This window comes from Lepisma saccharinum, chromosome 12 (assembly GCF_977018435.1).
Source record: "Lepisma saccharinum chromosome 12, izLepSacc3.1, whole genome shotgun sequence".
Lineage (NCBI taxonomy): Eukaryota > Metazoa > Arthropoda > Insecta > Zygentoma > Lepismatidae > Lepisma > Lepisma saccharinum.
The window spans coordinates 21,172,550-21,189,591 of record NC_139240.1 but is presented as its reverse complement, the minus strand read 5'-3'; the positions used below and the strand labels follow the sequence as shown (position 1 = coordinate 21,189,591).

Below are 17,042 nucleotides of genomic sequence, written 5' to 3'. Positions count from 1 at the left end.
AGAAAACAGCAACAATGGGACTCTATGCGCTGACCATACATCACCCAATAAGAAAAGAACTGTGCCAGGCCCTGCACCATGGAATTTAGCTTTTAATAACTCAGAACCTGACCTCTATTGTAACTAGAGGTAATAGTCACTATATCATGCTGACGTATAGTTCCTTTTTTTTGCTCAAATACTTAACTTTAGTGCATCACCCCCAAAATGCTGATTTTTCCAGAAACACATTAAATTTCCTTGACACGTTTTCCAAATTGGTAGACACCCTGAATGACTCATCACCTAACAACAACGTGAATAAAGGTAGATGAGATGAACAACAGTGTTGAAATCTGAAAATACTATAGCGAAGAGAGGAGATAGCATAGGACATTCGTGACAACACTTCAAATGCAAACCTTCCATCCAGTAGAATTACTTGGCCCAAATATCTTGCTTCCTGCCACAACGTGAAAAATAGTTACTATTTCTACCCAATACATGGAACGTTTTAGCAGAAAGCAATATGAACTGTTCCTTTATAATAAGAAAGGATGTGAAAATTTGAATGATACAGTACAAATATCAAGGTGACCAATTCCGGTCTAGGAAAGTGGCAAATATTCTCTTCATATATTTATTAAATATAAGTAGATGGCTCCAATGGATTTTAACCAAAGATACAGTACATATTAAAAACAAAACTGCACATGAATTTTTCTACTGTAGTCACATGAACAATAACATAAAAAAGATAATCATGGAAGTAGGGCTATTTATGCAAACATTGCATCGAAAAATTGTTCATAACGTTAATATCAGCTGGTACCGATCAAGTTGTGATTAATATGCCTCTTCTCTATCATACAAATGGTACTGCGGTATTGCCCAATGTCAAGTATTATTGGCCTTATGACAGCATTTGCCGAAAGTCATATACTGGCCACGTATTCCCGCCACATAATATGAGTCACTCCAAAGAGAAAAAAAAATGCTTAAAAAAAGCCAACATTTCCTCATGCTGCTTATTGGTGAGATTTTATCTGCTGACAAAAATAACAGACAGGTCCGAGTCTTACCCTGTTGCACAAGATGACTCAAAATATGGGGCCAATTATTATTCTGGAATGGATTTACCAGTACAGAATTGGTGAATATGTGGTGTAATAGCAGAACTAAGGTGTCAAGTTAGCTGTCAAAATTACACTCACCATATTAAAGCACACAATGTTGGTGAAACTGTCTTACATATGCAAATTCCATTCTCACCATTTTTTACTTAATAACAGCCTGCAATCTTTGTGCTCACACTACATTGTGCAGCTTCTCACGTCCTCTTGTTCAATTCAGAAAGGAGAAAAAGTAGACGTAACGAATGGTAATCCATGTTAAATCAACAAGTATGCTTTTCATTATTCTTAATGCCACTAAATAACAAGATAATCAGACAATGTTCATAATATTTTTATATCCTCTCCCTCTGCAAATTTAGCTGTAAAAACATTTAGTCACACAAACATATTGTAAACAATATACTAGAGTCAAGGGAACAAATTGTGTGGAATTCATATGACCATTCTAAAATGGTTAGAACAGTATCTGTATTTTAATAATTGTCATGGAAAGAGATAGAGAGATGGAGACAAGATGACTAACTCTGCATCCTCTGAAACTAAGCTGCTTAGAGCAGACAAATTCTCGGGTGACATCTTGCTTTAACAACTCAGACACCCACTGTCACTTTAACCTTCCCTTGTGGATTGGAGCATGCACCTCCTATTCCCCACATGTAATCAAGACTTCCCACGTACAGAACAAAAGAGAATGAACACGTAAAAATCAGTATCATAGTTTGTATTCTTCTACTAATTCCATTCTTGGTAATCACAACAGAACTCAATATATCTTTTACATTCAACCCAAACTACTAGTTAACATGAAACATTCAAAATTACACTAAAAAAAGAACACTTTTCAAAACAATCAAAACTTGTTCCAACAGTGAAATGGCAGAGAGTGCATCTCAAGGTTTTCACTCCCTTATGATCCCTATTCAGTTACTGGTCTAGAGTCTACAGTGTTTGCATGAGGACAAATTTGATCCCCTTGGGCTTCAACCACTGTTATCTCATACAATTAATCATACTTACTTTTTAATCGAATATAAGAAAACAATTCTCAAGTAGTTGCTTGAATTTCCTGCTGTAATTCATTAACACCTTCGCTGGAAACCGTTTCGTTGTCTAATTCAGTAATTACTTCCGCTTCGTCCACTTCTTCCACCGTGAAACCGTCCATGTCTCTAGCGGCTATTTCCTCTGGTTGCAATTCGTCAATTCCTTCTTCAAGCTCAACCTCCAGAGGTGGAGGAGATATTGAATGCCCTATCAGTCTCTCATCCTTCGCACTGTGGCGACGCCTGTGGTGCCTCTGGAGGTCGTTCTTCCTCACAAACGACATGTCACAAACCTCGCACTTGTAGTTCTTGATCCCCGCGTGATGCTTCAGATGCATCGACAGGCTGCTGGAGGAGATGAGGCCCTTGCCGCAGATCGTGCAGGTGTACGGACGCTCGCCGGTGTGCAGACGGATGTGAATCCGCAGGCTGCCGCTGTCACGGAACGTTTTGTTGCAGAGCACGCACATGAAAGGACGATCGTCGGTGTGTCTCTTCTTGTGAGCTTTTAGCAAGTCCCGTCGTGTGAAGGACTGATCGCAGGAATCGCATGGGAATTTCTTCTCGCCGGTGTGAATAAGGTAATGTTTCATGAGGTGGTCCTTTCTCGTGAAAGCCCTGCCGCATATCTGGCAGGGATACGGCCTGATACCCAGGTGAGACTCCTCGTGACGAACCAGGTGGGTCTTTCTCGAGAATGCTTTCCCACACTTGCCACAGCTGAACGGCTTGTACTGAGAATGAGTCTTGTTGTGGCTGTCCAGCTCAGCTTTCGTGTAGAAGGACATCCCACATCTATCACACATGTGGTTACGTCCACCGAAGTCGTTCTCCAGGCTCCGAAGGATGTCCAAGGTGTTTGGAGGATTGACGAGGGGTTCCTCTCCCGTGTGCGTGGAGCTGTGGCTCATCAGTTCCTCGGAGCTGAGAAAAGCCTTTCCGCATATCCTGCACAAGAAGTGCTCTTTTCCAAAGTGGCTGCTTATGTGGCGCATCAATCTATCTTTCCTCGGGAACGCACGACCACATATCTGACAGGGGTACGGCTTCTCTCCCGTATGCGTACGCATATGTCGATTGTAGTGATCCTTCTTCCTGTAAGAGTTTCCACACAGCGGGCACGTGTGCATCTTGACCAACGTGCTGTGGCTTCTAATGTGACTCAGCAACCCTGCCTTGCAGATAAACTTCTTATCGCACATCTGGCACTCGAACACGTTCGAACTGATTGGGAATCCTCTCAACGGAAGCTTCAAGTCGTCCCCGCTGCTGGTCTTAAAGACGAAGGGTATCTGTCGCAGATGGAACCTAAGATGTTTCAAGAGATACAACTTTGCAATGAAAGTCTTACCGCACATGCTGCATGCATGAGGCTTCTGGCCCGTATGCACCCGCTTGTGCAGCTGCAGAACGATTGGTAAGTTGAAGGATTTCCCACAGACATCGCATGTCAGAGCTTCCTTTTGTCTCGGAGGCCAGAAAGACTTTATCGGATTCTTCCTCTTTACCTCAAGCACCTTCAGAATCTTTGGATCAATGATGATTTTCTCCTTTGGAGGTCGGCCTCTTTTCTTTGGGGGTTCAGACGTCCTCCTAAAAGATTGAATAGACACGTAAGGAAACAGCCATGTTTGAACTGGAAAACTCCTTAAGTAATGTTAAGCTGTACTGGACGATTTGTATACCTGTCTTACAACCAGTATATAACACATACTATGTACCAATAATTACGTACGGAGCAGACACACAAGAAAGATGCAGGCAGTGGAGATGAAATTTTTAAGGAGTATATTGGGGAAGACTAGAAGGGATATAATAAGGAATGAGGAGATCCGACAAACAGTGGGGGTGGTGAAGCTTCAGACACGTGGAGGATGGATGCAGAAAGACTACCAGTAAGAGCTTAAAATGCACAAGGAGTAGGAATAAGGCCAAGGGATAGACGTTGGTGGAAATGGAAAGAGCAGATAGCAGAGAGTGTTAGAAGAGGACAAGATTACAACACCATGGAAAGACAGGAGTGGTGGAAGACCAAGAAAAAATGGACAGGCTTGACTTCTATGCCGACCCAGCCAGAGGCAGGAAACGGTAAAGGATGATGATTCCATTACATGTCCTCAAAGAGTGGTCATTTGTCATGCTTCTCTGCAAATTTGGTCCATCCACAGGGCTGACGATACGAGCGATTTCTGGATTTCTTTTTCAGAAGCTGGCAACACTGCTTTTCTGCCAAATACAATTTCTTCTTTAAATTTGATTTTGTTATTAATGTTAAGTGCTTGAAAAGTAATGTCCGGAAGGCTAACATGGGAGAGACATTGTCCGCTAAAGGTTACAACTGTACTAGTTGCTATTGTTTCTATATGAATTTCTAACTGCATCAAATATTGTGATTATTCTCTGGCTTGAATTGGTTTAAAATTTCTGCTCTCAAAATTATATTATGAGTATATCACATAAAAGGCCAAACCTTTACAAGTGCTCAACACATCAAAATGATGTTTACTTGCACTTCGATGAAAGCCACTAGCAACTCATAAAAGACCTGGGTTCAATCCATGGTTAAGCCATAACATAATTTTTCAATAAGTAAATACTTATACAATTATATTAAATATGAGATTCCTGTACCACATCTGCGACACCAGGGGTTCCGGGTTCAAATCCTGGCTTGGGTATGGACGTTTGTGATGTATATTCATCAATTTCATCATATCATCACTCATCCCCATCATCGCAAATTAGCGAAAGGTGGCACAAGAAGTGAAGTAAAATAAATCAAATCAAATCCTGTACCACATACACAAAGCTACAATAACGGTGAGTACAGTATCTATGCATGTATTTGTACAGTCCGTATAAAATTAAATCATTGATATAGAAACTGAAATTCCTATGAATTACATACCTCACTTAACGATATTGTAAAAATACAGTAAAGCTGCATACAGTTCCATTACCTTTTACAACTTTCTTAGAACCGTGGCAGTCTAGTCGTTATACCACCTGACTGTCTCATGGGAGACCCAGGTTTGATTCCCGGTGTGGATGATCTAAGGTAAGCAGCTCTGGGGCTCACCCAGTCTCAAATCAATGGATACCTGGGGGAAACCCTGGGGGCTAAAGGCTGCTGGGGCATGGTGCTGATCACATCACCTCCAAAATGGCCAAGATCGAGAACGTGTGGGGCCCAACCCCCACATCCCCTAAATGTGCCTTCATGGCACAGTGCTATATACACAGGGAACTTTACCTTTTTTAAACCATGTTTTTTACCTGAAACATTTTACCAAGTACAGTAGCTGGAGTTCAGTTTAGGCATTTACTTGCTTTCCAGTTACGTAAGCTTTCGCTACACCATGTGGCTTCTTCAGGAGTTAGGACATGAACAGTAAAAGTTTAAAACATGTGAGGATTGTTTGGATTAAAAAAGCAAGGTGGAAAAAACAGTTTTCCTATGAGGAAACAAGGACACAAACTCTACATTCCTCGGCAGTGTAAAGTGACAAGTCGTGAAAAGTTGTGTCTTGTATGTGTGTGCTTATCTTGGTGTAAGCTTGAGAAAATTCTGAAAAACCAGGATGAAACATCGCAGGGAAAATAGAAATCACTAAATACATATAACTGCATTATATTACTTCCCATTGTGCTGTTACAGCACGGATGGCATGCATGCATATATATATATATATATATATATATATATATATATATATATATATATATATATATATATGTATGTATGTATGTATGTATGTATATATATATATATATATATATATATATGTATGTGTATATATATATATATATATATATATATATATATATATATATATATATATATATATATATATATATATATATATATAAAAGCTATGCGTCTGCTTCGACTTGATTTGACTAAGGGTGGCATATATCAGGGTTCCTACACAAAATCATGCAATTTTTTCCAGGACTTTTCAAGGATTTTCTACAATTGCTCCAGGACAAGTGTAGAAAGTAAACATGGCAAAATACACATCATTACATATTTTCTTTTATTAAAAAAAATAGTTCTAATTTTTTTTAATACAGGCTCCCAACTCCCCTACACCTGCTCCTTTCCACACCTTTCATTTCTTAGTATAATGAAGGTTATTTAATTTTTACAATAATACAGAAAAAATACAAAGGTAGAAAAAATAAACACAAGTATATATAAGTTTATAAAAAATTACCATCTTGTATTACAAATAAAACAGAATAATATCCTTGGAAAACTTGGAATATTTAGGATAGCAAACACTTTTTTTTAAACCATTATTACTATCTTCATATTTTCTACCTCTGAGCGATACAAATTAATACAAAAGCACGGGGCATTATACTTCAATCACAAAAATAAGACTTATCACAAAACTATGACTACAGTACACAGCAACGTGACATAAGTAAATAAACCACTGTCATGACACTGGCCTGTTTTAAATGAAAACTTATTGTAATTCATACAAATAAAATGGGGCAAAGGAATTTCCAGGACAATCTCCAAAATTCCAGGTAAAGCTTGGAAAAATGTGAAATTTCATAACATTTCCATCCCTGGAAGGAATATTTTTAAATTCCAGGTTTTCCAGGATGCGTAGGAACCCTGATATATATTCACCCAGACTTTAAGAACATAACAATCATGTTAGGTGAGATTATGCTAGCTGTAGTAAAAACAAAAACAGTACAAAAAGAGGAAGAAGATGAAAAAGACGACGAAGAAGAATAAGAAAGGGAATGTGAGTTAGATGTAACAAAAGTTGTCTGCTCTTACGTGGTGTAGTTAGTGCACAATAGAAAACTGAAACATGGCACAAAAACAAAGTTTGTGTGACGCAGACATTGAGTTGCACTAGTTTGAAAGACTTCCACACGAGAAAGTATATTCTGCATGAACCTGAAGTACATACATGCCAACAGACTATGAATTAGTATATTTTCCTATTATTGCATAGTTGTATGTGTGTGTTATTGTATCGTTTACATTTGTTGTGGAATAGGAAATCAATTCTATAAAAACAAGTAGTGCATAGAAGAAGAAGGCAGGCAAATCCCATACTGCTTTTTTTTTATTTCTGTTACTTTTGTTCCATGGTATTGTGCTAAAAAAAAAACTACATTTTCTAGCACGGAATTGTTCAACTTAAGGGGTTACAATGTTATAAATGCACAAACCTGGTGTAACTACAGAGAATCATTGTTTACTCAAAAGCAAAATGCAGGCCAAGATAAGGTTGTACTTACTTCGGAGACTGGATGACTTCCATGCTGGCAAGAAGTGCAAGGTCTATATCCTTATTTTCCTCTATGGCTTTCTCTACTTCTGGAGTGAGAAGAGGCTTTGGTTTAGGTGGCCTACCTCTCTTTCTCTTCACAGGTGGTGCTTCTGCTATCACAGGCTTCACCTCTACCGAGTTTGAACTGCATGGAAAGAATTGTACATATCAATGAATAAATGTACTGTAAAACTGGGGAGAGAGGGAGTTGATCAGTGTCATTACTGGATAAAAGTTGTACAATAGTGCACAAGGCATGGAAAATTAGTACAAAACATTCAAACACTGCACAAACAAGCGAATAAAAACAACTGACAAAAACAGACATATGGTTAGTAACGTTGTAACAAAACGATGTTGTCCCTACAGCTTTCACTTTGAAAATGAGGTTGTTGACATTCATCGAGTCACACACCCCCAAAACTGATTGGTAGGTCAGCTGCAAGTTGGGCCCACAATCAGTATAACTACATCGCATAAAAGAAAACGAAACCAATAGTCTTGGTAAAACAGATTCAACCCTGCGATCTTTAGACAACTTGTCCAACTTCTAACCAATTCCCCACTTTCTTACTCAACTAAATTTAGATGAAATTCTATCATAAGGCACAGCTGAACTTTTCATCGCAGTGACAATTACAAAATTTTGCGTCCTTTCGAAAAACCACTATGATATTCCAAAATCTGAAAAATTACAATTGCTTATCATGAATCTTTGTGTGTTTTGCTATCACTATTGCCTACATATTCGCAATAGTTTCATGGCTACCTAAGCTTATTAAATTAATCTAGACACCAGTGAAAACAACGACACGAAGATTCACATGAAAGCTCCACAAGGAATTCTAAGCAGATGTAATTTTTCACATTATGGAGTATCATAGTGTTTTGAAAAGAGAGGAAATTTCATAAACAGAATTGCTGGTATTGGCTAAGGTCCATCTGAGCCTTAATAGCGCCATTAGTAATCTTGTAACTTTATTAATCCAACTGCTGTTTCCCACCAGTTTATTTTACAAGCTCGAATACGAGGGTCACTATTTATATTTTGAGCCTAACAATGAAAAAACAGGAATTTGGCATTGAAAATTGCTTTATTGTTTTTCGAAGTATTTTCCTTTATGGTCAATACAATTTTGCATTCGTTCAAACCATTTGTCAAAGCAGTTTTTCCAATCTTCTTGAGACAACTCCATAATATGGATTTTGAACGCATCAACAGCATCTTCCACTGACGAAAATCGTTGTCCACGCAATTTATTCTTGACATTCGGGAACAAGAAGAAGTCATTGGGTGCCAGATCAGGACTGTATGGCGGATGACCCATCAATTTGATTTTTTGACTGTTCATAAAGTCTGTTGTTAGACGAGATGTGTGACAGCTGGCATTGTCTTGATGAAGAATGACCCGACGGCATTTGTTGTTATCCGTATTTGACCGAAGACCTCTGGCAAACAAATTGTTGTGTACCATTCCGAGTTGACCGTTCTACGTTCCTCTAAAGGCACAGTTGCCACATGACCAGTTTCCCCGAAAAAACAGGCGACCATTTGTTTGCATGTGCTTCGAGCGCCAACAACTTTTGTTGGATTGGGTTCATCTTGAAACACCCATACAGTCGACTGCTGTTTACGTTCCGGCTCATATGCATATATCCATGATTCGTCACCTGTTTTATGGAGCATTTGTTTGCACCAATTGACGCGAGCGTCTTTTTGAGTTTTTGTCAAATTGTGTGGGATCCAACGAGAACATACCTTTCTCACAGCTAAATGATCATGTAATATTTTATATATGCTGGTGGAACTAATGCCTATGGTTGCCTCAATCTCACAGTATGTCACATGACGATCTTGCAGTATTAAATTTTGCACACCATCAATGTTTCTTGAACAACAACAGATTTTGGACGACCTTCGCGAATCTCGTCGGTGAGCGAATGGCGGCCACGATTAAATTCGTTATACCAGCGTTTCACAGTGGCAAAGGATGGGGCTTCATCGCCAAATGTGGTAGTAAGTTGATTGATGCACTCTTGTCTTGATAATCCACGTCGAAAATCGTACAAAATCATCGCACGAAAATGTTCACGAGTTAATTCCATTTTATTGTTGTCGCGCAATCTCCAAGGCAACATAAACAACACAAATGAAGCTATTGACAAAACATTTGAAGTACGTTATGGTCAATAATGCCAGACGATTCCGTGCAAACGTCAAATCGAGCCTAACTTCAATCAGTGTTGCCAAGGCTCAAAATATAAATAGTGGCCCTCGTAGACTTCGAGGTCTGTAACTCAAGAAGTAGACATCTATATAAACGAGTTACTAAAGATATATCCACGAAACTTACTTGTAAATGTTCTATTAATTTCGGTGGTCTCTGCCACCATCCACTTGGGAACTTGATGCTTTACTGTTAGGTTGACTTCTGGTTCCTGTTGTTGTTTACTCGACTACCGCTAGGGGTGCCAGTATAGCCATTTCGTCTGCTCCGCGTGATGGGTTTGAACTGTTGTAACCGCTGTCGATATTCAGCTCGTGCAGAAAGTGCATAGATTACGGTGTGTGATGTGTGCCTAACTGAAACTTTTTGGATCCTGTGTTTATTGAACTTTGGTTTCCTTGCTAGCCCAGTAGTGGGTTGGGATTTTTTTTTTGCATCCGCTAAATGCTGTTGTATACACTCGTTGACAGATCTGATGGATCTGCCAATGTAGCGTGAGTTGCACTCACACTGGGCATCATACACACCTGGGTTGTTTAGTTGGGAAAGGAATGATCTCTTGTGTTTGCTTAGGGCACTGGTTATTTTGTTCATTGGTTTGTGTGCGAGTTTTATGTCATATTTTTTCAAGGTCTAGGCTAGGCAGTTGGATGTAGTCTGGTGGGAAGGGAAGGCAATCCATTTAGCTTTATCACTGCTGACTGGCTGGAGCAGGTTAACTTGTTGTACAACAGCGACGTTCGATTTCTGCTGGTGGCCTTGGCTGCTATATCTCGTGCGAGATAGTCGGCGGGTCTAGACTGAAGAGGCATGCACAGTAACACGTAAACACGTAGTCGCTCGGAAAAATTGCATTGTGTCGTATCTGCCTTTTAGCCACGAGGTGTTAGGCGTGTGTGTAACATTGCAAATAATACTGTTTATTTATCGTACAGAAAGTGTGTGTCTGAGTATCTGTAAGTTTCTGGGCAAACAAAATGCCACCCATTAACTCCAAACTTGGGTCAAAAATGCTTCACAGTCAATCTCGCGAAGTTCTAAATAATGTACATTCCTTGCAAAACGTGAAGCAGCTTTTGTAAGTTTGTTAATACCATTGCAAAAAATACAAGAGAGAGTGGCAGCAGCAACTGGGGTGCCTGTGAGAACATTAAGAAACATAATTAAAGATGGAAACAGTGTGAGGAACAAGGCACCTCTTCAACGTCTGTTCATATGTGGGCACAGTGTTTACGTTCCGCACAACATTAGCCATCGTCATCCACATCGGCCATTCACGTGCTCGTTAGAAACTCCCCTCGCAACACGCACAGTCAAGGTCACCGGCAGAAATCGAATGTCACTGCTCGACTTGCATTTCTGCTTTGCTGCACCATGTAGAGAGTTGATGTACTGTATGCACTTTGAAGTTCTATATACAGTCAACTCTCGATTCTACGACCCCGGGTATAACGACCCTCTCGAAGTAACGACCCTTTTCCCGGGAACCGTGAAAAATTTAGAAAAATTTGGAAAAAAAAAGTTGAAAAATTGAAGGAAATCGGCCGAAAAATGCGTTATTTTTTCCTCCACTCATTCCCTTTACGAGCGGTATACCGCTCACAATTAGGTCTGAACTAAAAATAGACACCACCACACCATGCTTGAGTGATATCCAATAGCACTTGACCTCTGCCCTCCCCTCCCTCAAGCGCACCAATGTTACACCGCACCCGACAGCCGTTACCCAACGCGCCAGGCTTGCTCTTGGATACGCGAGAAAAGAAAATCGAATGTGCTTGGATGTTACTTTAAATCGACTTGACTTGTTTCCTTGTCCTAAGAGCTGCTTAAAACTCGCGGAGGAGGGGGGGGGGGGGGTGGAGCAGCCTGAAATGACTGCTGGACTTGCAGACTTTGCCAATGTGTATGGCAGGTCAAGCTCTTTCATCGATAAATACACCACCTTGAGAGATAAGATCGCAGGAATGTTCGAAAATACAGATGCTTGGCGCCTGGAAGTCTGGCCCATCTGTCCAGCTCTGACCTAGAGTTCAGCAGGTTCCCGTGAGTGAGCAACTCTCAGCCTTGTAGACGACAACTTCCGGTAACAGCTTTCATTCAAAAAGTGTTCTTTGTTCCCTGCAACATTTCATAAAAAAGCGAAACTTTTAGATAATCAAAACCACATTGGTGAACTAAAGATCGTCAAGCCGCTTAATGCGTTGTCATCCAGGTTTCCATAAAAGTTTACTTCGATCTTACGTGCATCATAATCCCACTTCATACGTTTTCCTAATTGTGTCGATGTCGTAATATCTGCCAAAAGTGTTCCGTTGGCTGACTGACTTCTCCCACTTTTCCTGTCAGCAAACGGGGGGGGGGGGGGGCGATGCAGATTGTTTCAGCCCCGATTTTCTTGCTGATGCGGGCTGATTACAGGCGAGGGTGGAAAATCACCCACCCCTCTTCCTTTCCTTTGACGTCTAAAATGGGGCAACCAGTTCTGGATATATTCTTGAAACGAACAAAAACCATAGAACAAGTAATAAAAAAACGTGACCCAACTCCCTTTCCCCAGCTCATTCTCCGCCACTGGTGTGCACGGCAATGTTGATAATTGCAGAATTGTTTTTTTTTTTTTTTTTTTTTTTTTTTTAATGCTGTTGTCTGCATAGGAAATATTGCCCCTATTATTGTCTGTTTCATGGTAAAACGTAAAGCAAGGGTCATTTCTTCCTTCCTTACACTGCTGTTAAAAGTTCCGTCTTTGACAGTTGCCTTATCTTTAAAATGCTGGGATTATTCTCTTCCGCCACCTGTTGCTCGAACTTCCAGCCGTTGCTCGAACTTCCAGCCGGTCTCCTTGTTTTTACGATGCAGCTGGCGCCAGTGTTTTGTCTAGCATCTGCAAAGCTGTCCCTTGCCCATAACAGCGATGACTCATCCAGCGTGAAGGGTTATTGTTTTGAATCTCGCAAAGCTGTTTTGATTTGACGATAACGAAATTCGATCTCCAGAAAGGAAAACAAGAGTTAAAATAACTTCATGTTCTGCGCCTTCTGATAAGCAAATCTTTAATTTAATTTGCTTTTTTTCAGAACCATTCATGTGGAGGGGGAAAAAAAAGAGTTCAATGTAGGAATGGTCGCTGAGACCGATAAAAAAGACATTATTCAAGGGGAAAACGTTTGGAGGGGTGGGTGTTTGACATCGAGAATACTCCTAAATCCAACATTCAATCGTCGATTAACATGAGAGTAAATAACGATCTACCATTTTGATATGTGAAAATGCGCAATTTCATAAAGCTTGTTTTCAGTTCATTTTATGCTGATGGGCTAATCGGGACTAAATATACAGTTTAAAGTGAAATTCAATTCCAAACCCGAATGATTATCGACTGCCACGCTGTTTAATGACATGTCCTAGAATACGCATTGGGTGAAAACAGATCGCAAGTTGCCGCGTTTCCTTTTTCCCGCTGGATTACAATGCAAGTCAAGGAAGGAGTTTGGACTGCTCCCTTGAATGGGGAAGGAGGGTGAATGAAGTTGGTTGAAGCAAAGAAAAGTGACTTTTTTTACGATGTATTTTACACAGCCAAATCAGAACGAAAATTACAGCCCTGCCTTTATTTTTTTTGTCTGGTACCTAGAGACAACCTGTGTTGTTTCTCCCGAGAGATCTAATCTTACCAGTTAATCTTGTAACAGACAATGCTCCAGTGAATCTGTATAAAATCCAACATTCATTCTGCCCGATTATCTCCCGACTTTTGCTGGCACCAGTCTGACTGGTGTCAAGATTCTTCGAGTTTCGCTTGCAATAAGCGAGAGATTGTTTTCCTTTCCATTGGTCTCAGTGCAAACTGGTTTCTCAGGAACTAGAATTGTAAGAATTTCCTGGAAAAGCAACAATTGAAACAAAGTAACATTATTATAAATTCTAGTTTGTGAAAACTTTTTCATGTTCTATTTTCCTTCTCACAACAGGCATCCTGTGCATAACAGGTTGTATAACTACCAGGATAAATGGTGTTACCATCTCCTAGGCATCTTTCTGTCCGTTTCAGCTCCCTTTAAGCTGAAAATTGGTGCAAATTCCAATAACGACCCCTTCGAAATAACGACCCTTTTCCCGGGAACTGTGAAAGGTCGTTGAATCGAGAGTTGACTGTACTCAATATGACATAAAACTCGCACACAAACCAATGAACAAAGTAGCCAGTGCCCTAAGCAAACACAAGAGATCACTCCTTTCCCCACTAGACAATCCAGGTGTATATCATGTCCAGTCAGTGTGTGTGCAACTCACACTACAATGGCAGATCCATCAGATCTGTCAACGAGTGTATACAACAGCATTTAGCAGACACAAAAAATCCCAACCCACTACTGGGCCAGCAAGACACCTCAAGTTCAATAAACACAGGATCCACAAATTTCAGTTAGCCACACATCACACACCCTAATCGACACCAAAATCAAAGACACACATGCAATTATGCACTTTCTGCACGAGCTGAATATAGACAGCGGTCAGGCTACTCATGTTTGGCTCCCGCTAATACAACAGCTCAAACCCATCACGCGCAGCAGACGAAATGGCTACACCAGCACCCCTAGCGGTAGTCGAGGAAACAACAACAGGAACCAGAAGTCAACCTAACAGTAAAGCATCGAGTTCCCAAGTGGATGGTGGCAGAGGTCACCGAAATTAATAGAACATTTACAAGTAAGTTTCACGGATATATCATTAGTAACTCACTCACGTCTTATATTATCAACCGCGTTGTTTATTCCCCTCAACATGAATAGACATCTATGGTAACTAATTCTCGTCCATCTACCTTAACTTGGCATTTCTCATGTGTGGTAAATACGAAGTTTCATTGTTATATGTTTCTGAGCAGAAGAAAGAGTTTCATTGGCACTTACTTGACAAGAGCCGAGAGATCAATATCCTTATTGTCTTCCAGCATTACACTCAAGAAGGGAACAGGCTTCGGCTTCGGTGGTCTTCCCCTTTTCCTCTTGGGTGCTGGTGCTGGCTGTCCTCTGGGGAGAAAATCAAGGGAAAAGGATACAGGACAGTCACTTGTGTATAAAAAAATTATACATTTCAAACAACATAAAAAAAGTGAAGCACCCAGAAGGAGTGGTCAAAGATTACCCTATTTCGGTACACATGTATACCATTGATGTGTGAGTAAATGATTAGATGTACAAGGATATGTAATGTGTAGAATGCCCACCAGAGGGCATTTGTGACGTCAACTCCTGTTGCTGATAAGGTGGGACCAGTCACCTGCTGTCAGACAGTGAAGCACGAAGTTCAGAGAGGAAAACGAAGCACTGGCGATGCCTCGCAGACGCGTTAGACAGCCGATCCAGCAATTGACAGCATTTGACAGAGACCGCATTGTGGGACTGCATGAGGCGGGTTGGCCATATCGGGCAATTGCCAGGCATGTGGGCCATTCAGATGTCACAGTGGCCCGATGTTGGAATCAATGGGTACATGAGGGCACCCATGCACGTCGTGCAGGTTCAGGTCGACCAAGAAACACCACCCTGGGGGAGTACCATCGTATGGCACTCCAAGCAGTGCGGGATCCCACAACTTAGGCACCCGTCATCCGAGAACATGTACTGGACACTCTACAACATCCTGTGAGTTCCTACACAGTGTCTCAACGAGACGCATCCGCCGGATTCGGGTCCTACCGCCCCATGTGCCGGTTGCCGTTGACACCACAACACCCAACGCCTGCGGTTGGTGTGGTGCCATGCTCGGGAGGCATGAACAGAGGACGAATGGCGTCGCATCATGTTCAGTGATGAGTCCCGCTTCTCCATGATCTCCGATGACCATCGTGTGCGGGTGTGGCGGCATCGAGGGCAGAGGGCACATCCAGCCTACATTGTCGAGAGACACACAGGTGTGACCCCTGGCATCATGGTGTGGGGAGCCATTGGATATGCGTTCAGGTCACCTCTAATAGTGCTTCGGCAGGCTTTGACGGCACAGCGATACGTCACAGACATTCTGCGTCCACACATCCTACCCCTTATGGCACAGCATCCTGGGACAGTCTTCCAACAAGATAATGCACGCCCACACACACCCAATGTGTGCCAATGGACTGCCTAGAGCATGTTGAGGTCCTCCCGTGGCCAGCACGATCCCCGGACCTCTCCATCATTGAACATGTGTGGGATGACAATGGACGGGGATTCCATCCTAGTGTCAACCTGTGGGATCTGGAGGGACAGCTGCAACACCTGTGGACGAACGTGCCTCAGGAGAGAATCCAAAGGCTGTTTGTCACTATTAGGAACCGCATAAGGACATGCATTGCAGCCAGAGGGGGTGCGACACCCTACTGACCTGGCACCACCATTCCACCTGTAACTGTCAACGGCCTTGACTCTTGCATCCTATATTGTAATCAGTTCAATAAAGGTACATTGACTTTCAGCATATGTAGTTTCATTCACGTCCAACCATTCCTGGGTGCTTAACCTTTTTTGTCAGCCAGTGTATATTAGGGATGGGACAGATTTATCGTTACTCTCATCGGTATTGGCCAATATAGGCATATTGCGGTACCGGCAAAATTACAGATTCAATATGCCTATAATATCTTACAAATTAGTGCAATATTGCGCCATTTTGTTATAATTTGTAAGTAATAAACGTAGTAGTCTCCATTAAAAAATAAATGTCTAAATATGCAGCTTCCTTTGCATTGTAAAGACTTGGCTCATCTGATATAATACATTTATTAAGGTTCTTCAATTATCATTTGGAATGTTATATCGCTATCGGAAAATTTTATGTTGGTGCTTTATCAGTATTGGCCAAAATTTCATCTCTCCCCATCTCCAATATATCTATTTATTTATTTATTTACAATAATGAACTCAACAGGCTGGCGCCCAGTTAGAGAGTTCACAGATACAGGTTTTCATACATGCTTCAGTGACTGTTATGTGATATTGTTTTCATTACACAGTTTTCAATTCACTGTTGACAGATACTTATATTTTCCTGTCCCGTAACATGATGCTACTATTCTATGGGGTTTTTAAGTTTTTGTTTCAAGGCCACTTTATGTACAGGTAGGTTAATTGGGACTGGATATACATTTTAAAGTGAGATGCGAACCACTATGTGCCTCCACCAAGTATCGAACCTAGAACCCCTTGATTACAAGGCCACTACGCATCCGAGGAAGTTCTTAGTATTCTATGGAAATGGGATCATGCTAACAGAGAAGCCAACAAGATGAAGCCCTTTTGCTCAATTCATATATTGCTGAATGGTATTTAAAGGTAAAATATTTCAATACCACTTTTTATTTCAAGG

The 17,042-nt window shown here is 41.0% G+C and overlaps 1 protein-coding gene across 1 annotated transcript in view; it reads right to left on the bottom strand.

Moving 5' to 3' along the window:
* Window positions 1-1,820: 1,820 nt before the first annotated feature.
* LOC145996600 (uncharacterized) overlaps window positions 1,821-17,042 on the bottom strand; it is a 33,515-nt gene continuing 18,293 nt past the window's right edge. Inside the window, exons 4-6 of the mRNA XM_083133165.1 lie at window positions 14,609-14,728; window positions 7,430-7,606; window positions 1,821-3,751 (exon numbers count right to left, since the gene is read on the bottom strand). Coding sequence (XP_082989291.1) covers window positions 2,161-3,751; window positions 7,430-7,606; window positions 14,609-14,728 — 1,888 coding nt within the window. The 3' untranslated portion in view covers window positions 1,821-2,160. The remainder of the gene's footprint in view (window positions 3,752-7,429; window positions 7,607-14,608; window positions 14,729-17,042) is intronic.